At 53.8% G+C, this 23,186-nt stretch overlaps 2 protein-coding genes across 4 annotated transcripts in view; one reads left to right on the forward strand and one right to left on the reverse strand.

Moving 5' to 3' along the window:
- The first annotated feature begins 10 nt into the window (after positions 1 to 10).
- Positions 11 to 6,145, forward strand: Ctu2 (cytosolic thiouridylase subunit 2). 2 transcript variants are annotated; one of them, XM_036186777.1, is made up of 15 exons: positions 11 to 151; positions 391 to 465; positions 1,799 to 1,877; positions 2,044 to 2,103; positions 3,153 to 3,213; positions 3,540 to 3,649; positions 3,819 to 4,105; positions 4,180 to 4,315; positions 4,480 to 4,611; positions 5,048 to 5,139; positions 5,254 to 5,357; positions 5,439 to 5,577; positions 5,690 to 5,756; positions 5,832 to 5,890; positions 5,962 to 6,145. In XM_036186777.1, the coding sequence occupies exons 1-15, from the start codon at positions 84 to 86 to the stop codon at positions 6,104 to 6,106; spliced, it is 1,614 nt and encodes a 537-aa protein (XP_036042670.1). In that variant the 5' UTR covers positions 11 to 83; the 3' UTR covers positions 6,107 to 6,145. The 2 variants fall into 2 exon arrangements, with proteins under 2 accessions (XP_036042670.1, XP_036042671.1); XM_036186778.1 differs by lacking the exon at positions 11 to 151 and adding an exon at positions 623 to 773 and having other exon boundaries at positions 400 to 465.
- Positions 6,117 to 23,186, reverse strand: part of Piezo1 (piezo type mechanosensitive ion channel component 1) — a 66,738-nt gene continuing 49,668 nt past the window's right edge. The window contains exons 19-51 of one of the 2 annotated variants that reach the window (XM_036186776.1): positions 22,865 to 23,041; positions 22,379 to 22,504; positions 22,095 to 22,295; positions 21,527 to 21,731; positions 17,074 to 17,178; positions 16,429 to 16,582; positions 16,096 to 16,339; positions 15,920 to 16,016; positions 15,662 to 15,833; positions 15,028 to 15,117; positions 14,864 to 14,952; positions 14,328 to 14,399; positions 13,870 to 13,970; positions 13,183 to 13,276; positions 13,053 to 13,112; positions 12,797 to 12,969; positions 12,560 to 12,669; positions 12,140 to 12,346; positions 11,678 to 11,936; positions 11,424 to 11,612; positions 10,957 to 11,269; positions 10,485 to 10,623; positions 10,245 to 10,392; positions 9,912 to 10,126; positions 9,605 to 9,763; positions 9,372 to 9,519; positions 7,863 to 8,051; positions 7,667 to 7,759; positions 7,403 to 7,575; positions 7,215 to 7,337; positions 7,058 to 7,137; positions 6,757 to 6,973; positions 6,117 to 6,672 (exon numbers count right to left, since the gene is read on the reverse strand). In XM_036186776.1, coding sequence (XP_036042669.1) covers positions 6,423 to 6,672; positions 6,757 to 6,973; positions 7,058 to 7,137; positions 7,215 to 7,337; positions 7,403 to 7,575; positions 7,667 to 7,759; positions 7,863 to 8,051; positions 9,372 to 9,519; positions 9,605 to 9,763; positions 9,912 to 10,126; positions 10,245 to 10,392; positions 10,485 to 10,623; positions 10,957 to 11,269; positions 11,424 to 11,612; positions 11,678 to 11,936; positions 12,140 to 12,346; positions 12,560 to 12,669; positions 12,797 to 12,969; positions 13,053 to 13,112; positions 13,183 to 13,276; positions 13,870 to 13,970; positions 14,328 to 14,399; positions 14,864 to 14,952; positions 15,028 to 15,117; positions 15,662 to 15,833; positions 15,920 to 16,016; positions 16,096 to 16,339; positions 16,429 to 16,582; positions 17,074 to 17,178; positions 21,527 to 21,731; positions 22,095 to 22,295; positions 22,379 to 22,504; positions 22,865 to 23,041 — 5,172 coding nt within the window. In that variant the 3' untranslated portion in view covers positions 6,117 to 6,422. Of the gene's footprint in view, positions 6,673 to 6,756; positions 6,974 to 7,057; positions 7,138 to 7,214; positions 7,338 to 7,402; positions 7,576 to 7,666; positions 7,760 to 7,862; positions 8,052 to 9,371; positions 9,520 to 9,604; positions 9,764 to 9,911; positions 10,127 to 10,244; positions 10,393 to 10,484; positions 10,624 to 10,956; positions 11,270 to 11,423; positions 11,613 to 11,677; positions 11,937 to 12,139; positions 12,347 to 12,559; positions 12,670 to 12,796; positions 12,973 to 13,052; positions 13,113 to 13,182; positions 13,277 to 13,869; positions 13,971 to 14,327; positions 14,400 to 14,863; positions 14,953 to 15,027; positions 15,118 to 15,661; positions 15,834 to 15,919; positions 16,017 to 16,095; positions 16,340 to 16,428; positions 16,583 to 17,073; positions 17,179 to 21,526; positions 21,732 to 22,094; positions 22,296 to 22,378; positions 22,505 to 22,864; positions 23,042 to 23,186 lie in introns of both variants that reach the window. The other variant, XM_036186775.1, reaches the window with a different exon arrangement.

Here is a 23,186-nt window from a genome sequence, read left to right on the forward strand (position 1 = left end):
TTGCGTCATGACAGCGTCCGCTTTGCGCTAATGTCATATCGCCGCGCCGACTCTCCATTACTGCGGACCTGTGGAGCATCTTCATGTGTCAGGCTGGTGAGGACTACGCGGGCCTGGCTCACCGGGAGCCTCCGCCCGAGCCACGGTCGGGGTAAGAGCCTTCTATACCAGGCCAGGGACAGCCCGCGTAGCCACCGACCGGCTCCCCTGCGCCCTTAGGGTCGCAGCGACCCGAAGGCCTCTTTGAGTCGGCAGCTAGAGTTAAGCATAGGCCCTGGTATGTGAGCCAGGCGCATCTTCTGCTGGCTCAGGCTGGGAAACGAGACCCTGGCTCCCCCAAGTTGGCTGCGGTGGGAGAATTTGCCATGTATGTTCTTATTCTCTCCAAAGCCGGGAGCAGAAATGTGTGAAGTGCGCAGAAGGCCTGCCGGTGGTGGTGATACGAGCGGGAGATGCCTTCTGCAGGTGAGACCTTGGCAGCCCTCCTTTCCAGGCTTGCTTTTTCCTTGTAAGGGAACGGTTACTTTATCTGAGCTTGGCCCTGACCACAAGTAGTGGTGGGAACCATTGGTAACGACCCCCGTCATCTAAACGAGGCTCACACCCGTATTTCCAACACTAGGGATTCCGTGACAGGAGAATTACTTCAGATTCGAGGCCAGCTTGGGCTACAGAGAGACCCTGTCAAACAGAATCCCACAAATTTCCTTGATGGGCCTAGTGGTAGGAAGATCTCTGGGGAAGAGTATGGAGTGCCCAGACTCGAGGGAAAGGTGCGTTGAAAGACAGGCATTTGGGGCAGTTGGAATCGCCCAGGGCAGGTCAAAACATCCTGGGAGCTTGGGCAGGAAGCTCCGGGTGGAAGTTGTTCCTTCTTTCACAGGATACCTGTTTATCTAACTGCCACAGAGATTTGGAAGGAGAGCTTCAGTCTTCTCTCAGGTCTTTGGACAGGAACAAGGGATTATTCCCATGGGAGCCACAGCAGGCCTCACATTTTATCTGTGACTTTAATGGGTCCCTCATACCTCTTGGATTACAACTGTTTTAATGTTTGACTGTTTTAACAAGATCTTTAGCTCCCCAAGGGCAGGAACATGGATCTCTGGTGTTATTCCTTTAATACCTAGTGGTATTAGCATAGCTTTGTATAGTGTACATTTGTTGAGTGAATGATGGTTTCACATTTCTAAGTCCCTTTGAATATCTGAGTCTGTTTTTTTTTTAAAGATTTTCTACAAAAGATTCTGGTGGAGGGGGCAGAAACTGATTTCCAGAGTCTTTCTTTTCACCTACCATGTTTGGGGAGCCCAGATTTGAAAGAAAATGTAGTGTTACCAGGAATTATAACCTGGGCAAGGTAGGTACTGATTTAACAATTTAGGAGTAGCTGAAAATGAGGACTGTGCTGTCAGACAGGGTTCTGAGTTCTCCCTGCTTCCCCTTTGCACCTCAGAGAGGCAGTGCCTGTCTGTAGGGGCCTGGAAACAGATCAACATGTTTTTGAAAAGGCTTTAGTGATTTCACCCTGCTCTAATCTCGGTCCTTTCTTTTGCCGGCTCCTTCCTAAGCACCTGTGGGGCACTCTGCAGCTCACATTTGATGGGGTCTAGGTGGAGCCCTGGGAGTCACAACCAGGAAAGCTCCTCCATCCAACTCCCTCACCAGGCTCTGCCAGAGTGTCTGTGTGAAGATATTGCCTCTGAGGGTAGACACTGCCAAAGAGGGACAGTGTCCTCCATGGGGTCTTGGGCTGGTGGACAGGTACAGAGCAGCCTCTTTTTTGCATCTGTTCCAGGGATTGTTTCAAGGCGTTCTATGTCCACAAGTTCAGAGCCATGCTTGGGAAGAACCGACTCATCTTTCCTGGAGAGAAGGTACACATGGGGACTGGGTGCTTGGCTGTCAGTCCCTGCTGTCTTCCTGTATGTACATTTCTTCAGCTGGCCTGCTGTCTCTGGACTTTGGGGCTGTCTAAGAAATGAAGCAGACTTGCTCACGTTGAAGATGCATGTCCTTGCTGATGCTCTCACCCTACCCCAGGTGCTGTTGGCATGGTCTGGAGGGCCTTCGTCCAGCTCCATGGTCTGGCAAGTTCTTGAGGTATGTCTATACCATCCTCTCGGCCTAAGCTTCTGGATTGAGTTAACAGGGGCCTCTTTCCTCAGCCTACACTACAAAGTTTTTGGTTGACACTAGACAGAACACCCCCACCCTGGCTGGGACACCTGTAGGATCTCACATGTATATTCAGCAGGTATGCAATCCAGAAGTCCTATGCAGGGTCCCCAGCTACGTACCTGTTTAGCTGTATTTATTGGGACATAGTATCACAGTTTGGCCAGTTATGACTTGTGGGCAGAGAGAAGTATTTGTTGAAAACAGGGAGAAGTGGCCTAGGTAGAAGGGGGTGGGGCAGACAGACTGGGGACTCGAGCTGAGAATGCCTAACACTGCTGAGGGTATGCAGGGTTTCCTTGAGGGGCCCTGGCACAGAAGAAGGACCTACACACTCTTTTAACTGTGGGACACCAGCTAGAGGGCCAGAGGCAAGGCTGTAGTTGATAGAAGTCAGTGGTCTGAACTGAACTTGGTAAGTGGCAGTGCTGTTCCAGTGTGAATATCCTGTGTGGTACTTCTGGGGTTTTTGTCTTACCTGCTGGTCCCCTAAACCTGCACAAGTGGAGGTGAGATAGCTCACCATGGAGCCATTTGTCAGTGTCTGATACCACTCCTCTTGGGACTCTGCCCTGTCTTCCATGGGTTGTCACCTCTGTTCTTACATACCAAAGCACTTTCTGAGGGTTCTAAGGTGCCCAGAGGTGGTAAAGTGCCCCCACCACCCCATGGTCCAGCTGGTTGTCTCAAGCTGCTTAGGTGTCAGAAACAGACCAGAGAGGGTGGATTCTGGATTCTGAAGTTTCTGATACAGACAGGACATGTCCTCATATGGGAGGGAAGACTTGGGCCCACATCCCTCCTGTGGGGAAGGAAGACCAAGATCCACACTTTCTCCTGTGGGAGGGAAGACTTGGGCCCATACACTCCCCTCTGAGGAGGGGAGACCCAGGCAGTTTGGTCCACTGTCTGGAGAGTCTGAAGTCCAGAGAAATGCTTTTGGCCAGGTCTGAACCCTGACACTTCTCTTCCAGGGCCTGAGTCAGGATTCTGCAAAACGGCTACGCTTTGCACCAGGAGTCATCTATGTTGACGGTATGTCTGGCCACTCCTCGCTCAGTCCCCAGCAATGAGTAAACCCCAACAGGCCCTTTAGGGGACAGAGTTGTATTGAAGGGCCCGGGGATTGAAGACAGTGAGTTTAGAGCTACTCTTTGGGGATGAAAGACTAGGCAGTTTCTTTAGCTGTGAGGGGAGCCTGTTGGAAAACACCCAAAAAGAAAAGCCATTCCTGCCCTCACAGAAGCTTTCTCTGAAGAGCAGACCTGGTGGGACTCCCATGTGTGGTACTGACCACCTCAGCCTGTTCCATCAGGCTCTTCCTCCGTGACTCCTATGTACTCTCTACCTGGGTTTTACAGAGGGAGCGGCCTGTGGCCAGAGCCTAAAGGACAGAGGGAAGACCTTGGCTGAGGTGAAGCTGATCCTGCAAAACACTGGCTTCCCATGGCATGTGGTTGCCTTAGAGGAGGTAGGTGGGTCTGCCCCTGGTAGGGACCTTGGAGGAGATACCCATCAGAGCCACATGCTTGCTTACTGGAGCCATCCTGTGGGCCTCTTGCCCTGGGCCTTGGTTTTCCAACCATATTGGAGGGCAGGTCTGCGCCTTGGACTCAATGTCCCTTCTTCCATCCTGGAAGGTGTTCAGCTTGCCGCCATCAGTGCTGTGCTGTGCTTCCCAAGAGCCAGCAGGAACAGAGAAGGCCTACAAAACGGCAGTGGACAGCTTCCTGCAACAGCATCATGTGCTAGGGGTTGAGGGCTCTCCCAGCCCAGCTCAGGGGGAGGATCAGCCACACCCATCCCATAGCCAGGAACCCCTAGGCATGGCTGGGTCCCCCACAGCTGCTCAGACCGAGGCCCTGTCTAGGTTGTTCAACTCCATAAAGACACTGACAACCAAAGAGGAGCTGCTGCAGACGCTGAGGTGAGCGCCCCAGCCCCAGCCCTCCCTGGCATGTAGGACTCCAGCTCCAGCTTCTGTAATTCACCCCATCACAGGACCCATCTGATCGTGCATGTAGCCCGAACCCATGGCTACTGCAAGGTGATGACTGGGGAGAGCTGCACCCGCTTGGCCATCAAGCTTATGACCAACCTGGCCCTGGGGAGAGGGGCCTTCCTTGCTTGGGACACGGTATGCAGGGCCCGAAGGCCAGGGTCTATGTCCTCCTTCATATGAAAGCTCTGTTGGGTTACCCTGGGGCCTTCAGTAGACAGGCCTGGGACCCAACTGTAGATGGCGGTGGCAGTAAGAAGAGGCACTGCTAGGATCTGAGCCATTCAGTGTCTGCTCCCCAGGGCTTCTCCGATGAGCGGCATGGGGATGTGGTGTTGGTGAGGCCCATGCGGGACCACACGCTAAAGGAAGTGGCCTTCTACAACCACCTGTTTGGTGTTCCTTCAGTCTTCACCCCAGCTATTGAGACTAAGGTGGGCCTATGAGGAGAGCTGCATGGGCTGGTTGGGTGCATCTTCTCCAGATAGGGTCAGAAATCCCTGGTGTGGTGTTGGAGACCTGAATTGAATCCTTGCCAGCCAGCTTTAGCCCTTCCCTTAAAGCTGGCCTTGAGGCCCCAGCTGGTTCTCTGTGACCTTAGCACTTGCTGTCCTGCCTCTGAAAAGGCCAGTAGCAGTGTCTGTGTATCCAAGCATGCCTTGTATCCTGGAAGACCAGGCTGGTACCCCTAAGGAGGTGATGTGGAGGGAGAGGTGTCCCTGAGGTGAAGGGGTGGCAAGATGACCTGTCATCCACACTGTGTGAATCCTGTGCTGTTCTCAGTCTCCTGGGGCTGGCCATGTGAAGTCCATGGTACTTGCTTCAGGTGCCCCTCGGCCCTTCTAAACGCCCCCATCTGATCGTCCCTAGGCTCCAGAAAAGGCTAGCATCCACCGGCTGATGGAGGCCTTTATCCTGAGGTTGCAGACTATGTTCCCCTCTACAGTCAGTACTGTGTACAGGTGTGTGTGCCACTGGGGATGCTGTTGAGCCTGCCCACTCTTGAGGGGAGCAGAGCCCATGACTGGGGGGCATACTTGTTACCTGTCCCTGTTTGTCTATGCACCTGCCAATAGGACAAGTGAGAAGTTGGTCAAGGCTCCCCGGGAGGGCTGTGCCACTGGCCCCTCAGGCCACAACTGCCTCCTCTGCATGTGTACACTGGACATTGACACTGCTGGTGAGTGCAGGGCCTTCTTGGAGTGCTGTGTCGGGTGGTTATTTGGCTGCCCCAGGGTCCCTCAGCTCCTCTCTATTGCAGACAGTGCCACGGCCTTTGGTGCTCAGTCCTCCTCACATGTCTCCCAGATGCTGCCTGCTGAGACTAAGATGCCTACCCCACCCTGCTGTGGTGCAGGGGAGGGTCAGGCCCAGAGCTACCACAGGGGTGTTGGCAGGAGGTAAGACCCTGCCTGTGTCCTGCCCTATGGATAGGTGGAGGGGTCAGGAAGACTGGCCTTAAACAGGGTTCAGAGTGAGACCAGGTACACAAGTTCAGTTCTGCTTCTACAGGGGAGATGTCAATGCCTGCATCATAGAACAGCTGTGTTATAGCTGCCGGGTGAACATGAAGGACCTGGTGAGTGGCTGTCCATATGTCCCTGTGAGCTGTCCCCACTGTCCCCATGGTTTCTCACACTGCCACCTCTTCTAGCCTTCCCTGGACCCATTGCCACCTTACGTCCTGGCTGAGGCTCAGCTCCGCAGCCAGAGGTAATGCCTGCTCTTTGGGGAGATCTCTGGGGAGACCCCGAGGACTGGTTTTCACTGCAAGTCTCCCTTAGGGCCTGGGTCTCTCAAGAAATCCAAGAATATCTGATTACAGACAATGAAGAAGAAGAGGAGGAGGAAAACAGAGCTGAGCCTGGGCATACCCAGCCATGCAAACCCATTAAGCAGGAAGGCGAGAACACTGGGCTTGGTCTCTGACTGTCCGTTTGTATAAATAAAATGTTTTTACTTAGAAAACTCTACAGTACTTGTGGGAAGGGAGAGCCAGGCCCCCAGACCCAGTGTGGCTAGCCCTGAGCTACACTGGGCCCCCAGCCCAACAGGCGGGGACACAACAGGTAGGGACACAGTGTCCCTTTGACAGCAGCATCATCAGGGCTTACATGGGCCAGGAGGATGTGTCACAGCTCGTGGCCTCAGGCAGCTCCACTCCTATCCAAGGAGCTCTGCCAGCCCTGGTGGCCATGCTGCCCTGGGGCAGCTCCTTCATTCCCGGTGCCCAGGAGCCAGGCTCCTACTCCTTCTCACGTGTCCACTTGATCATGGTCTCTGGTGAGCGGTACAGGAAGATGAGCTTGGCATATAGCTCCTCCTCCAGCTCCAGCTCCCGGGTCTCCCGCACCAAGAAGATATCCTGGCATAGTTTGAGGATGCGGTCCACACACGGCAGCTCCTCGAACATGATGGAGTGTGAGATATCACTGAAGAAGCCCCGCATAAACTTGCCAACAACCAGCACAATGGACACGTATAGCCCCACAATCCTGTTGGGAAAGGCATGTGAACTAGGACCACTCAGAACTGCCCCGGGGGAGGCAGACTACAGGGGATTCCTCTGCAGTACTCACCCGTAGCCAGCCAGGAAGCCGAGGCTAGGTGGGCTGACCTTGTCGCTGAAGATGACCATGGGCAGCAGGTTGCAGTCAGCTTGGCAGTCCTGCAGCTCAATCACCCACCACTCCAGGAAGTCAGAGGCCTTTGTGTCTGCTTTCTCCCCAGAGGCCCCTGTGCCCACTTGCTCCCTCCGCAGCTGGATGCGCACACCAAGATAGTCGTCTTCCTCATCTGAGTTAAATGAGGTAGTTAAGCATCGGGCTAGCACCCACCCCTGGCCTAGGCGGTATCCCAGCACCCTGGTCCCACACTCACCTGGCTGCAGCTGCTTCACAGGATTGGCTTCAGGCCCATTGGGAGCACGAATGTATTTGGGGAAGAGGTGGGGAATGACCCTGTGGAAGGAGTCAGCAAGTCAGGGGCATCTTAAGCTCCCCTGCCCACCTGTCCCACCACGGTGGCCTCCACTCACACTGACTGGTCAGGTCTGCCCTCGAGCAGTTGGGCCAACTGCCTCCGTTCTGTACTGTTGGGGGCCAGCTCCAAGGTGTGCTTCTCATTGGTATACTCCACTTTGCCACCCTTGGCCAGGTCCCTAGGGGGTGGGCAGTGTTAGGCAGTGTGGAGCATCCCCTAGACCCCTGTAAGCACAGGACCCACCTTTGGAAATTCCAGGTGAAGCGTAGCGTGATGTCAGCTGTGCCATTGTACAGCTCCTGCTTCATCTGGGCCCGGCTTGGGGGGCTGATGCGCCACAGTGCCCCAGAGCTGCCCTCAATCTGTGCAGTGACGATGTCCTCTGGACTGTACTGGCTAATGAACTGCATGGCTAGCTATGTGGAGCATACCTCAGTTAGGGACAGCGGGTTACCTTTTCCCTGCCAGCCCACCTCACACCAAGTGGATACAGTGCAAGTCACTTACTGGGTAGGGGTCAAACTGCTGGGACAGCTCCTCGTAGGCCTGGGGCGTGAAAGGCACTATGGATGGCTGCTGGGCGCTCATGGTGAACAGCGGCTAGGGATGGGATGCATGATCAGCACAGAGCCACCCACAGCCTGCAAGGAGTGGCTGTATCCTCGTTAATGGGGAATGGGCGGGCTGGAGGCCAGCTACTCACCTCATAGCCGCCCAGCTTGAGGGTAACAGTTACATCAATGGGCTGGTTGACGACACCCACCACAGAGCGTATCAGTGACATGAAAAGCAGTGGGAACCAGATGATAGCGATGAGGAAGAGGATGATGAGGCCACCCATACCATACTTGACAATTTTCTTCTTCTTCTGTCCTTTGGGTTGTGGGTATTTCTGGAAGGGAGATACTGGTCACCCTCCCAGCCTCTTGGCTGCAGGCCATAAGCCTCAACCTGGTGTCATTGAGTAGGCCTGAGGTCAGAAATAATAGGGTCAGTTGCTTTAGTGAGTGGGGCTGGGACATTAGCTGCATGCCACACTCACAAGAGAAGGGAGCCTACTTTCTGCACAGCTGCAAGCAAGGACACTGGAGCAAAGAGCTTGATGTGAGTTTAAATGCCCCAGAAGACACATCTCTGCAATCTTACAGACTTTCGGGGACACCAGAAGTGAACAAACACAAAAGAGAAAACAGTATTTTTTAAATTAACTTTGTGTTTCAAAAGTGATGAGAAGGCACTACTCTTGTATAAGTCCAGAGTTCAATTTCCAGAATTCATGTTGGATGGCTCATAAACTGTAACTCCAGCTCCAGAGGAATCTGGTGCCCTCTTCTAGTCTCCATGGGCACCTGCACTTATGTGTACCCACACACGTACACATAATTATGAATAATAATTTTTTTAAGCAAGGACAACCAGGGCATGAGAGAGTGCAGAGAGCCATGTGATGGGATGGAATAGCCAGAGTCTACAAAGAATGCTTACAAATCTAACAGATAACCTGACCACACCTAGGATGTGATCTGAATAGATGTTTCTAGATCATCAGGCAGCAGCACATGGCCTGTCAAACAGTGGAACTTCAGTTAGCTGGTGAGAGAGATGCAGCCACTTCACAAACAGTTCACAATGACAGATCAGTGACCTCCTAAGTTCCATGTATAAGCAGACACACACAGTGAAAACAGCAGCAGTCCACCCATGGAAAGGGGGAGACACTGGGGTCTCTGCACTCCATGGAAGCTATTACATGGTCTAAGGAGTGGAGGAGTACTGGCCCACTACAAGGAAGAACCTTGAGAACACAGGTGAGGAGAAGAAGCCTGGTACTAAATGGATCTGTGTTATCAAATGGGCAAACCATAGACAGGAAGTAGACTATAGACCACGAGGGGTGGAGAGGGGAAGTGGGGAGCAATTAATAAAGGGGACAGGGTTTCTTGTTGGGGTGGTGATATCCTAAAGCTGGCTGCAATGGTGAGTGCATGTACTTTGTGAATATACTAAACCAAGAAACAGCCCTGGTAACAAACAGCTAATAAATATCTGCCTGCTGCCACCTCCCAAACCCAAGGGCCCAGTCCACTGTCCCCTGCTGGCCCCTAGACCCACTGCAGCTGTCCATGAGATCTAGAAAGCTCCTTTCTCTGGGCTGCTGGGCATGTGGGTTGTAAACTCCCAAGAGCTATCCACCCATCCTCTGCCCTGGCACCTTCTCTGTTTCTCGGCTGCATTTGATGATGAAGATGTTGGCATAGATGTCTTCTACACACATCCAGTTGGACAGGGACAGTGTGGTGTCAGTCCATACCCAGTCCATGACTGCCCGCAGCTCCACCAGGAATGGCACTAGCCGGAACCTGCCGAGGCCAGGGGTCCATTAGCAGGGACAGCCTACACTGGCTTCTACCTGCTCTTCATGATCCCTAGGCAGACCACACTCACCCCTGGAAAAGGAAGAGGTTTACATGATTGTACTTCTTGGTGAGGAAGTTGCCCAGGATACGGGTGGGGTAGCCGCAGCGGATCTGGTAGGCAGACAGGGCAAAGTAAATGCACTTCACGAAGTACCACAGCTGGGCCACTGCATTCTGGCTGAACATTCTGAATGGAACAGGGACAGGATGTCAGGGAGGGTGAAACTGACAGAAACAGTTCTGGAGGCCAACCCAAACTGTGCCACACCCAGAGTGTATAGTGAGTGCATCAGGGCAGACTGAAGTCCCCGGGTGCGGTGCCTCACATCACCTACCTCTCAGTGACGGCTGGTAAGATAAAGAACATCCAGAGGTGAATAGCCACCACCAGGACCACCTGAAAGGCCAGCTTGCCCAGTACAGTCTTGCGCAGGTAGAGGGCACGGTCAATGACCATGGTGCTGAACTGGACCAGCAGCATGAACAGGAAGGCCTCTGGCACCTGGTCATCTGACAGTGAGGATGCGATGTCGGTGGCTGCCGAGTGCTTCTGTAGTAGAGGGCACAGGTTATGGAGATGGAGCTGTGGCGCACCTGAGAGTTCTGAGCCCATGCACTCCAAAGGCCTAGAAGTCAGTCATCCACTCTGGAGTCCCAGGTCAACTTACCCCAAAAGCCCAGAAACCAAAGATGATGATGATAAAATCAACAATGTCAGCCAGGAACATGAGAGCATAGACATCTGTGGCTGCTCGGTATTTGGTGTGCAGAATGTCATGGAAGAAACGCCGCAGGGGTTGATAGATGCCCTGAGCTCTGTGGATGGACAGCCTCAGAGGGTGGGTATCCAGCGAGGGACTGACTACCTTCCTGCCCTATTGCCCACCATTCCCAGCCAGGTTACTCACAGTGACAGGCAGAAGCTCTGCAGCCGGTGCCCAGCTGCCTTCATTCTTTCCTGAACCTTCCATCTTCCTCGAGCATGATGTGGGCTCTTTCTCCCTGAAGCTTCTTTTTCTGCCTCCTCCTCTGCCTCCTCCTCAGCCCCTGTGTGTATGTCCAGGGAAATATCAGTGAACCCACCAGGGACTAGCTGTCCACTCCAGAAAGCTAACGTCACCCCTCTTTGCAGACAGCACAGGAACCTCCCCACAGTCACCCGGGGGAGCAAATGCTGCTGTGTCCTTTCTTGGGGTAGCCTTGAGACTTCAGCCTAGGCTCATAGACATCTCATCCTGGGTGTAGGGACAACTCCAAGGACAGATACAGGGAGAGTACCGAGCAGTTGTGTGCTTCTCAAAGGGTTGTCCCTGTGCTGGGCTGGCCATCTGTGTCTCCTGCCCTCCCAGGAATCTGCAGGGGTCTAGCCTGGACTCTCACCCATAGCTGCTGCTCCTTTGGGTCCTGGAGTCTTCTTCTTCCTCCTGAAGCGTATGCTGATGTGCCTCTTGTGCTGGGGCTTAGGGTCCTCTAGGGGCTCTTGGATCCCATCCTTAGATCTAACATTTCCTTTCCCTTGGGTGTGGTCCCTGGGGGTACCAGCCAACACCAGCTCCTCAGGATGCCCAGTGCCTGCCTCGGGCTGCGATTCCAGCACAGCTTCTGACTCTTCCTCAGCCTCCTGGTCCTTCTCACTACTCCTGCAGTGGTCCTTGGAGAAACTGTCCTCCTCATGGTCCCAGAGGCCATAGCACTGTGGAGAATCCGGAGGAGCAGTCAGGATGGCAGCCCAGGCCGTATTTAGACCAGACCCATGCTGGGCCATTCACGTATCCAGCCTCTGGACTCGAGAATGCCTGGAGTTTCCAAGGAGCCCCTGCCACCCCGGTGCTGGCGGGCGGGCTCACCAGTAGCTGGGAGCGGTGGAAGAACAGGGCCAAGAGCTGCACCAGGTCATACTTGATGTAACTGTCAGTTTTCTCAAGACCCAGGATGCGTGGAGGGAAGTAGGGCTTGTTCTCATAGCGCCGCAGCACCACATAGCTATTCCAGGGGAAGAAGCCAAACTGGAACAGGTACTTGGTGACCACCATGACCTGCAGGACAGGGCACTCAGCACGGGCCAGGTGGCCCAGCCCCAACCCTATAAGCTGCCACCCACCTCAGTGAAGACAATGGCTGTCATCCAGAAACGCTTGCTGGGCCTTGGGATGGTCAGCATGGCCCACAGGAAAATGAGCATGGGCAGCACCAGGGAGGCAGCCGAGGCTGTCACCATGTGGTTGAGGATGATGATGAAGTAGCAAAGCAGCTCTGAGTGTGCCGCCACACACTGGTACATAGCTCTTAGCAGCCGCAGAGTCCGACCCTGCTGTGCCTCAAACTCCTCGGCCTCCTCCAGCTCGCGGATACGTAGGCGCCTGCCACAAGACCACAGGAGTTTGGGGGCAAGAGCCAGGAGCACCCCTAGGGTGCAGAGCCCAGCCTGCAGCCATGGCAACAGACAGACTCCAACCCAAGGCCTAGCCAGTTCCTGCCCCCGCCCCTCACCCAGCACCTCCCACTGGGTTTCCTGCTCAGGAGAATTCCCTAGAAATCCTGCACAAAGCATAGCCTGTCCCACCTGTCCAGGAGCAGCTCACTGGCTGTGCGCATCCGTGTGCGAGCATTGGCTAGAAACTCCTGGGAACCATGCAGGGAGGTCCCAGCCTGGAGGTCCCCAGTGTCAGTGATAATCTCCTCGCTGCCACTGCGGGTGTTATAGCCTGTGCTCAGGGGGCTGCTGGTATCGTCTGTCATGCTACTCAAAGGCTCTTCGGCTCCCAGCCCACTGTGGGAGAAAAGGTCACAGAGGGCCAATCCTTAGGCTCTGGGGAAGGATAGAGGAGTGGTGCCTGGAGAATAACCAGAAGTAGCAGAGACTGAACAGTGTTAGACCCTGATGACCTGTCAGCAGCTCAGGGATCGGTCCCTGCTTTGGGCCAGAGGACAAGCAAAAATGGGGATCATGGCTCACCCCAGGCCCCTTGGGCCCTGCACCGACCTTGAGGCTGTGCTGGGTCCATCACGGGTCTCCGTGGGACCTGCTGGTAGTGTGGTCTCGGCTTCGCTCACATAAAGCTGGTCGAGCACCCCTCGGTGTACCTCTCCACCCTATAGAGAGCATGGAGAAACTCTTAAGCCTTTGAGATGGGCTCTGCTCCACATGTGCTTAGCAGGTAGTAGGTATGAGTGTGGCCTTGATGAGGTATAGGAGGGGCTTCGCTCAAGTGGCCCTTACCCGCAGAAGTTCCTGGGTGAGCAGGTAGCGCTCTGCACGGAGCACATCGCTCATGGTATGGTGGTGCTTTGTGAATGTGCACAGCCAGCGTGTTAGCCCGTCTACAGTGGCCTGGCCCAGCACCCACAGGAACTGCATGGTGCTCAGGACACGTTGCATCATATGGCTGCGGCCTGCTAAGAGCAGGATGGCGCTGGAGGGTTGGCTGCCCCCAAGAGCCTTCAGCTCCTGCCCCCTTCCCAGAAAGCCCACATACCTGTTGGCATCTCATCCTCTGGGGCCTCTGCTGGCTCCACCTCCTGGCTCAAGTCACCTCCTGGGCACAGGGATAATCAGCATCAGGTAGCCCTGCAGCTCCCCTACTGGAGCCCCCAAGCACAACTCACCAGAAGCCAGTTGTCCTGCCTGCTCCTGCCGTGCCTGTTCCCGACGCTGCCTCAGCACTGTCTGGGCATTGGTTACCCATGCCTGGTATGCCATCTGCCAGCCAGATTTCTTGGTTAGGGCCCTGGCATCTCTAGCTGAGATATACATTCAGCCTGGTATCATAGTCCCCTCTCAAGGAAGAGGATGGAGGGACAGCCATATACTAAATCTGGTCAGTCATGGACCAGATCCTAGCTCCTGCTCTCTATCCAGCTGAGGGTCTTCACCTCCCCAAGCCCTCTCTGGAAATGGACTCCAGAAACTGTGACAGGAAGACAGACATGCAGCTGCCCAGCATGACCTATCCCTCAGTGCCAGGGCCTCAAAGATGGACAAGGGCCTCTCCAGGTATCCATCAGACACATGTAGCCTTTCTCTCAGACCAGGTGGCAGTCTTAGAGCCCAGGAGGTAAGGCCGAGGGTGTCAGAGCCAGAACTTTCATGAAATGTAGCAGAGGGGCATAGTTGACTACCTATGAACCTTGCATCTACAGCCTGTGTCCCTAGCTGCCTGGACAGGTCTGATGGGCTGGGTGGACTTCTTCAATATGCGGGAACTGGACTGCAAGGCCCTCAGATGTCTGTCCCTCCACACTGCCCCACTCAGGAACTCCATAGACAGAGCAGGAGGTAAGGCTCCAACTCACCTGGAAGGCATTCTGTGCTGCAGGTCTGGGGTCCTCAGGTAGGGTCTCCTCTTCCTCCTCACTATCCGACTCAAACAGGAAGTAGTCCCCAGAGTGGATGACTATAGTCAGCAGGGTGAGACAGTGGATGTGTATGTGAGAGCCAGTCTCCATGGCAGAGCTGGTTCCTCCCCAGCCAGACCCCGAAAATCCTGGAGTTCCTATCTTCAGTTTTGAGTTGGGTGGTAGCAGACCCATTGTTAAGAATGATGTTCCCCTCAGTATCTTTCACCCATGTGGCCTGGCTTGAGTACCTCCCTTCCCACTAGAACTATCCCATCCAGGGTTCAGCAGGATGGGGAGATGGTCCATGCACAGAACACAGGTCAGAGAGCCTGACATGACCAGACAGGACAAGGAAAAGCTAGTAAGCATCATCAGGGTCAGTAGCAGAAGTGCAGAGGGTCAAGGCAGGGTACCTGTGGCGTGGTCCAGCCAGGGGCGCCACCACTGTCTCCGTGGCGGGGAGGAGCCCCCTGGGCTGTCAGGCCCTGTGGAGGGGCAAGGCAAGCGTGAACAGGCAAGGGAGGCTGTAGGGCAGCCTATCTTGGGCACAGGGGCACTTGGCAGAGACAGAAACAGACACAGAACTCCTGCAGTGACAAGATTCCATGTGGTGCCACATGTCTCAGAGCCCTGGAGGGATGGAGAGGGGTCACAAGTGCAGGGAGACAGTTCCAGGTGGCCTTCTGGCCTGCTGGGACAGAGGAAAACACTTACACATGGCACAGGACTGGGGGCAGGGTGTGGGGCATACTACTTACATGTAGCACAGGACAAGGGTGTGGGGCCCTGTGGCACACCACTTACACAGAGCACAGGACAGGGTGTGGGGCCCTGTGGCACACCACTTGCACAGGTGCAGGGAGGTTCCAGCAGTATGAGCATGCCTGGATGCAGTCTGGGGGGGGGGGGGGGAGTATCCTGTGAGGTTCTGGGTTTTGTCCATGCTTACCTGGCTCCTGGGAGTCTGTGGTCTGGAGTTGGCCACGGCTTGCCTGGCTCTGCCTGTACTTCTCTTGTTTGGCACGGATGCGCTTCATCCTGCAAACAGGAAGGAGCTCTGAGTGCCAGGCTGGCCAGAAGGGTCAAAGGGTCCCTAGCCCAGATGACACCTACTGTCTTTTCAGCTGGGCCAGGGACTTCTCTTCAATCTGGCGGTGGAAGTTGATGCTCTTAAGGTTGGCTGCGTTGTAGAGGGCAAAACCCCTGCAGGGAAGACTGAGACCTCAGCACTAATCTCCAGATGCACAGGTTTTCTCTACCTTTGGGATTGTCTAGGCTCAAGCCCCTGCCCCTAGGGAGCCCGCCTGGTTTTCCTACTAATACTGAGTCATGTCCTGGGAGACACCTGCCACCCGCAGCCATGAGAGAAGAAATATCTTCTGCCACCTCTTTTCCTGGGGTGGTAAACCATCACAGGAAGGGGCATTGGGTGACAGCTCTGGGGTGGGAAGATGAAGCTGCTGACCCCAAGTTCAGCTCCGGGGGCAGAGACCTCTGCTGGGGGCATGATGCCATGTCATAGCCCTCCAGCTGGGGACACTCAGGCCTATCCGGGCCGTATGTTGGGCTAAAACACTGCAAGGCCACACTGTCTTCTCAGCCATTGGTAATAATGGCAGCTCTGATGATACCAAGTCCTTTGCTCTCCCTTTTGGTGACAGGATCAAGAGGAGATGTTATTCTAGAGGAAACCTGTGCTGAGGATGAGGGACTCTTCCCCACCGCAGGGTGAAGCAGCAAGGCAGACCTGGAGGCCTGCAGGGCAGTGGCCTTCAGCTCAGCACTGACATGCAGGAAGTAGTGACTGAGAAAGACACGCCGTTGCAGCAGCAGGAAGAAGAAACAGACACTGTCCCAGATGATACCAGCCTCCTCCACAGGCAGCAGGCAGTCCCGGTCTCTGCTCATCATCTCTTTGGCTGCGAGGCACAGACCGGCATGGTCAGTATCAGAAGCAGTGGAAAGTCTTGTGCCTGCCCCTCACCCACGCTTCTTGTCCACTCACGATTGTAGTAGCCTTTTACTGTGCACACGAGGCTGAAGAGCTGGATGACCCAGCAGAAGTTGCTCTGCATTTGCTCCACGAAGACACAGGACAGGAGCTGGGGTCAGGAGAGGGGACAGGTTAATCCAGGGCTCCCGGGGAGGCCTGGGGCAGGGTTGGGTGGGCAGTCTGCTCACCGATAGCATATTCTTAGAGATGATGACTGTGACATTGTAGAGGATGAGGCAGTCCCACAGCACGAGTTGGGCTCGTGTGTCCTTCTGGAGCAGGGTAGTGCCGAAGAGCAGCAAGTAGAAGCAGGCCAGCAGGTACCCCAGCCCAAAAATGCTGATGCGGGTGGCCCCTGTGATAAACACCACCACAAGCACCAGCCAGAACAGGTAGCGGAAGATGGCCACCTTCAGCATATCCAGATAGGACCTGCCAAGTGGGGAGATCACTGAGGTTGCTGGGTTAGCCCAGCTATGCCTTCTTAGCAGGTGCTTCAGAGTGGGCAGTGTGGGACCTACCTGCAATGGATGAAGTTGGGCACAGGGTTGGGCTCCCCACGCAGGGGCTCTAGGTGGTCAGTGTTGATGCCAGCCATACACTGCCACTCCTGGGTCCGCTCGGCCGAGAATACCTGCCACTGCTGGGAGGCGCAGAGCAGCAGGAGGAAGTCACCTGCAGGACAGGAGAGCTGCTGCAGGGCACACAGCTTGCCCACGAGGAAGGATGTACTGCCAGGGACTGAGGGACTGCTCCCATTTCACAACTGAGAAAGTGTCTATACATAAAAGCTGGGAACAGGAAGGGGTCAGACTGAGGACACACTGGTCTATATGTGTACACGTGCACATGTGTCAGGGAACGTGGGCTGCTGTAGATCTCCCTGCACACTGTAGGGCCGTCAGTGTGCACACCTGTGACCACACAGGTCTGTATCACTGTGTCCACCCATACACTCTTGGACATGCTTTAGTTGTGTGAGGGTCAGACCTTCAGCCCCATCAGATGAGGCTGCACCACTCAACTGTCAACACCTGGACAACGTGTCCCTTGCTGGTTCCAGGCAAAGGTCCCTGCATATCCAACAAGCACCCTGCCTGTGGAGTCCTTACACTCTCCTGTGGGGTGGGCGGGTATCCTGGGGTGAGTGGTAGGGTTGCACTTACTGATAAGGTTGGTAGAGTTGGGGGCTCTGAAGAAGTCAGGCAGGTACAGCCACTTGATGAGAGCAGAATTCATGGGGATGGCCTGGCTCCAGCGCCATGGGTAGTCTGTGGGTAGGGGACACATCAGAAAGGGCACAAGCTCTCTTCACTCCCCTCTGCTACCAGGAATCTCAGAGGCCAGTGGCTGTGTCACACACCCCAGCATGGTTAGAACTTGTTCTCAACACCACTTACACAGTCTCAAGAACACTGACCCACAGACACAGAGAGTCTAGCAGGACATGATTTCTAAGCAGAAACTACACCAGGCTTGGGGGGTTGGGGAGGGCAGAGGAGCCCACCAATGGGTCAGAAGGCAGACCATGGTGAGCCTCACCTGAGACAGGGCAGGTATCTCCCAAGGAGATGCCAGTACTTGGAATGAATTATGGTTCAAACAATTTCATAGCATGAAACATATAAAATAATAACACAAAGCTGGAAATAATCCAGAAATCCTTCGACTGTTATGGCACCACACACCCTGAATATTGTTGCTGAGGCAACAACACCTGAAAGAATTACACCTAAGTGAATATGAACCCCCGAGAGACCCTGTCATCACCTGCTAACAGAAAGCAAACACCTGAGGAATTTTGTCTGCACTCACTAAGTAAGAGAAAGAAACCAATTGAAACAAAGCACACTGCACCCTTCTACTCTGTGATGTTCTGGACTGGACAGAAGATAGACTGACACCCGAGTAAGGGCAGGACTGGCTTCAGAGGGCTGCATTAAAAGGCAATCAGGGTGTTTGGCACACTTGTCAAGAACCAGGGCCCAAGCTGGGAAGTGGTGGTGCACGCCTTTAATCCCAGCACTTGGGAGGCAGAGGCAGGTAGACCTCTGAATTCAAGACCAGCCTGGTCTACAAAGTGAGTTCCAGGGCAGCTAGGGCTACACAGAGAAACTCTGTCTCAAATACCCAAAATAAAGAAAGAAATGAATGAACCAGGGCCTTCTGTGAACTCATCAAACCCAAAGGATGGAATACCACAGTACAACTCGAACTCTATCAAAAGAAAGGGGTCACCAATCTGATTACAGTGGATGGCCAATTCAGGCATCCTTTCCACTATTGTTAGGAGTCTTAGAAACACAGGATGGGAAACTGAGGTCAGTCTGTGAAATAAATGAAAAAAGTGCTATTTGAAGAAAACAAACAAACAAATAAATAAAAGAAAGTGGTCTAGGTATTGTAGGAGACAGTGACAAACGGGAAGGTCACTGAGTGAAGACCCCAGAAGGTACTGGGAAGAAAGGAACCAGTAAGAGTCACAGAAAACCACGCTTTTGGTATGTACTCACCATAAGTGGATACTAGATGTAAAGCAAAGGATAATCAGACAGTAGCCTACAGCTCCAGGGAGGCTAGCTAGCAGGGAGGACCCTAGGAAGGATGTATGGATCACCCAGCGAAGGAGAAATAGATGAGATCTACATGAGCAAACTGGGGGTAAAAGTGAGTAATGGAGGGCAAGGGATGGGGGATGAGAACCTAGGGGAGCAGAAGGTTTGAGCTGGAACAGGGACAGAGTGGGAGAGCAAGGAAAGAGATACCATGATAAATGAAGACATCATGGGAATAGAGAGAAGCAGAGTGCTAGGGAAGTTCCCAGGAATCCACAAGGATGACCCCACCTTAGACTACTGGCAATAGTCGAGAGAGTGCCTGAACTGGCCTACTCTGGTGATCAGATGGCTGAACACCCTAACTGTCATCATAGAGGCCCCATCCAGTGACTGATGGAAGTAGATGCAGAGATCCATGGCTGGGTGCCAGGCAGAGCTCCACAAGTCCAGTTGACGAGAGAGAGGAGGAATTCTATAAGCAAGGGACATTGAGATCATGATGGGAAAATGTACAGAGACAACCAGCCAAACTAGTGGAAACACATGAACTGTGGACCAATAGCTGAGGAGCCCCCATGGTACTGTACTAGGCCCTCTGGATAGGTGAGACAATTGTTCAGCTTGAACTGTTTAGGGGGCCCCCAGGCAGTAAGATCAGGACCCGTCCCTAGTGTATGAGCTGGTTTTTTGGGGCCTAGTGCCTATGGTGGGACACTTTGCACAACCTTGGTGCAGGAAGGAGGGGCCTGGACCTGCCTCAACTAAATGTACCAGGCTCTGCTGACTCCCCATGGGAGACCTTGCCTTGGAGGAGGTGGGAATGGGGGCTGAGTTGTGGAGGAAATGCTGGGAGACAGGAGGAGGGAGGAGAGGGGAATCTGTGGTTGGTATGTAAAATGAATAGAAAATCTCTTAATAATAAAAAAAATGAAAAAAAGAAAACCATGCTTCAAGGGAAGGAGGAGGCACCACTAGCCATGCGGACCATAGGTAGTGGGCTACAGATAGCGACCTAGTCACAATAGGTCTGTCCCAAAGCTCTGTCTGAACAGGACTGGGGCTCCGTGGCCAGGGGTTGGTGTCAGGGCACAAGATGAGACAGGGGTCCCAAGAGCAGGAAATGTCAACGTGCCTGGGAAGGCCAGGCCATGAGAGGGCTGGGAATGCCTGCAGCCAAAGCTAGAAGGTGTGAGAGACAAAGCACACTGCAGTGGTCTCAGAGTAGAGAAAGGGGAAAACAGTGGTCTCAGCACATCTGAATAAACATCTGACTAAGCAAACAGAAGGAGCAATAGCTCTCTTTCAGAAGATGCTGAATGAGAAATGAGATTTGTATAATCTCAAAGCACCCCCTTGTGATAGTAATTAATTATAAGGAGAAAAATACAAATGTCATGGAAAAACCTGGCAGATGTCACTGTAACTGAGTCACAAAGATTAAGGTCACCAGAAAGAAGATGCAATACCCCCCAGGACACTCTCAGAACTTGTTTGAAATGTTTGAAACTGTCCTAGGCACATAACCCAGGTACAGGAGACATCCCAGGCAATCTCACAGGGAGGAGAGATTGTCCATTCCTCAAGGACACAGAGGACTAGGAAAACCCCAGGAATCACCCCAGCTGGCAGAGCAGGATGACTCAGGATGTCTACTAGGTCCCCACAACCTGAGGCAGGAGGACAGTCTGAAGACCTGAAACCCTTTCCACTGTGTTCAAAACAAAGAAGAGGGCTAGGTGTAGCTCAGAGGTTGAGTACTTGCTGAACATGTGTGAAGTTTTGTTTTTTAGCATCTCTATCCCAAGGATGCTAAAAAACAAAAACAAAAACAAAAACAAACAAACAAAAAAAACTTAAACAGGTGGTTGGAAAATTTGAGCTCTCCCCTACAGAAACGCTAGCAGAAGACTGAAGACACATGAGAACAGAAAGACAGACCATCACTAGAGCAGTAGACAGGGTCACCCTGTGTTAATCATGTGTCTACAGCACCCAGATGTGGGCAGGCAGGCAAGGTTGCTCCTGAACAGGTCAAATGGGCAAACCTGGCTACAGACATGGGCCACACCACCTCCATGGAACCATCATGAATAAAGTCCATGCACATAGGGTTCCCCAAGCCAAGCATACCCAACCCTTGGGGCATGTGGCAAAGCCACCAGCCTGGCTGTCCTGAAATGTCACAGGGATGGCAAAAACTGGATGAAAGAGACAGAGAACACAGTGTTGTGGAATATTACTTTAACTATGTCAAAATGTGTTACCTTTGTTTATGCTGCATTTGTTCACATAGGCAAAGATGTGTTACATTTGTTTACGCTGCATTTGTTTCACCTTGCCTGCCTAAGGCACCTGATTGGGCTAAAAAAAAAGCTAAACAGCCAATAGCTAGGCAGGAGAGGGATAGGCGGGGCTGGCAGGCAGAGGGAATGAGTAGGAGGAGGAGGAATCTAGGCTCCAGAGAAAGAGAGAGGAGAGAAGAGGAGGGAGAAATAGAGGGAGATGCCCAGGGCTAGTCAGCCAGGCAGCCGCCAGGCAGCCAGACACAGAGTAGGACAAACAGAAGGAAAGAAAGGTAAAAGGCTCTGAGGCAAAATGTAGATGAAGAGAAACAGGTTAATTTAAGTTTTAAGAGCTAGTGGGACAAGCATAAGATGAAGTGAAGTATTCACAACTAATAAGAAGTCTCCGTATCATGATTTGGAAGCTGGTTGGTGGCCCAGAAGAAAGCGTGCTACAATACAGGGCAAAGGCCAAACTGAGAACAGCCATAAGAACGATCTGGTGCCATTTTAATACAGACTACATGCCTGACAACGGTGCTGCTGCCACGAGAGGCCACAGCCCTGCAGGCACAGGGTCACCTTGCCCCCAGGAAGGCAATCTCAGGCCAGCACTGTGTGAAAATGTCACAACTACGGCTCAAGTGGCCCAGAGAGAAGGTGCAGGTCACAGAGGATATAATGAGTGCCCTTGACAGGAATCTAGATGTGGCCAGGAAGGAAAAGCCCATGAGTTTCCATGCAACCACACGTACCAAGCCCCTCAATTGGTGGCTTACCAATGCACAGTGCGGGTGGCATGCCCAGGCACAGCAGGTATTGGTACAACAGGAACAGTGTGAGGAACAGACAGTAATTGGGCCAAAGGTGGGCGATGGCCTCACGGCGCCGACGTGTAAGGATGGCCACCAGCCAGCAGCCATGTACGATCACCATGAAGTTCATGCGCTGCCCGATCACATTCACGGCCATCAGGAAGCAGATCTGGAGGGGATACAAGGGATGGACATAATGGTAGGAAGGGACTCTTTGGCCTGCTCCAGGTCCACAGGCTCAGAGGACCCCTGCCTTGAGGTCATAGAGTGGCCATCTCCACCATACTTCTAGGATTAGGCCAAGGCTCAGGGATCAGGGGCTCCATGGCTGGGGAAGACTTTAACTTCAGACACTGGCCAGCCTTGGCCTACTCCTGCAGGGGGACTCAGTTTGAACTCCCTGGCCTTCCTGGGCACTGTGGCGAGCCTCTCAGCTAGCTCAGGACAGGCTGTGGTAGAGCACTTAGATGTCATTATAGATGCTCAGGGGAGCCTCCTGCCATCAGTCCTGACAAAAGGACACCAGCCTCACCTCCAGCCCGAATTTGTAGAAGAAAAAGTTGATGAAGTATTTGAGGCAGCTGAGTAGGTCCTGGTCCAGCCTCTGGCGGGTGCCATCTGCGCACACAGCCTGGGCAGGCAGAGGGGCCCGCTGGTGCTGCCGACGGTAGTGCTCTTGGCGCCGGTATACCACAGCCTCAAATACCAGCAGCAGAAGGATCTGCAGGTGGTTCTGTGAAGGTGGGGGTCAGCAGTCAGTGGGGACCATCGGGGACCATCAAGGACCATCTGCCCTGGCTGCCAGTCCCCGCTCACCTGGATATAGCCCAGGTTGGGGAAGCCCTTCCGCACCCCGAACCAATTGGCAGGGTCAATAGGGCCACGGTACAGCAAAGACTGGTTGATCTCCATGGGCTGCAGGTTGGTACTGTTGGGGAAGGGCTGCAAAGAGGGGTGAGCATGAGCCGCGGGCCCCAGGTCAGGGTGGAGCGGGGACTGTGGGTGCTATCTTAAACCCATTCCACAGCTGAAGCTCCAGTTGGGTCCAGGGTGGACAACAGCTGCCCTACCAGAGGTTTACAGGGCTGTTAGTCTTGGGACCACTTTGATGGGGAAGGGGACAGGCCAAGACCAGAGGTGTAGACAGAAGCCCAAGAGAAAGGATGGAGTCAGGTGAGTATCACAGCTGTCCAGAAGGTCTCTCAACTCTCATCACTGGTCCACATTCCAGGAGGAATCACTCCAGTTGGGACAACTCCTCAAAGGCCCCTGGGCCCCAGGGATGCCTTCCCATGCCTGTACCTCAGTGCAGTTGCTGGAGTACTCGTGTGGGTTGACGATCTTGAGCTGATAGAGCATCTTGCACACAATGATGATACAGGTCCACACAGTGGAGAGGCAGGAGGCCATGGGCCGGAAGCGCGGGTAGGGCAGGGCAAAGGCCCACAGCACCACCAGCAGCAGGTTCATCACAGACACCTGGGGAGAACAGACGGCAGTGGGCAAACCAGGCAGCACCTGGACCTGCTCCAGGACAACCGCCACAGCCCATCAGGCCCGGCTCTAGGGCAGCCAGCCAAGCCAGGCCACCAGCGACCCTGCTTCAGACAAGGAAACTGAGCCC

The sequence above is a fragment of the Onychomys torridus genome, chromosome 5 (assembly GCF_903995425.1).
Source record: "Onychomys torridus chromosome 5, mOncTor1.1, whole genome shotgun sequence".
NCBI classification, from domain to species: Eukaryota; Metazoa; Chordata; class Mammalia; order Rodentia; family Cricetidae; genus Onychomys; species Onychomys torridus.

What these genes read in the sequence shown, in the direction of transcription:
- Ctu2 (XM_036186777.1), top strand. Translation starts at nt 84, where the DNA reads ATGTGTCAGGCTGGTGAGGACTACGCGGGCCTGGCTCACCGGGAGCCT. An exon ending in TCATCTTTCCTGGAGAGAAG is followed by an intron (nt 1,878 to 2,043) that starts GTACACATGGGG and finishes ACCCTACCCCAG; the next exon opens with GTGCTGTTGGCATGGTCTGG. An exon ending in GGGTGAACATGAAGGACCTG is followed by an intron (nt 5,757 to 5,831) that starts GTGAGTGGCTGT and finishes CACCTCTTCTAG; the next exon opens with CCTTCCCTGGACCCATTGCC.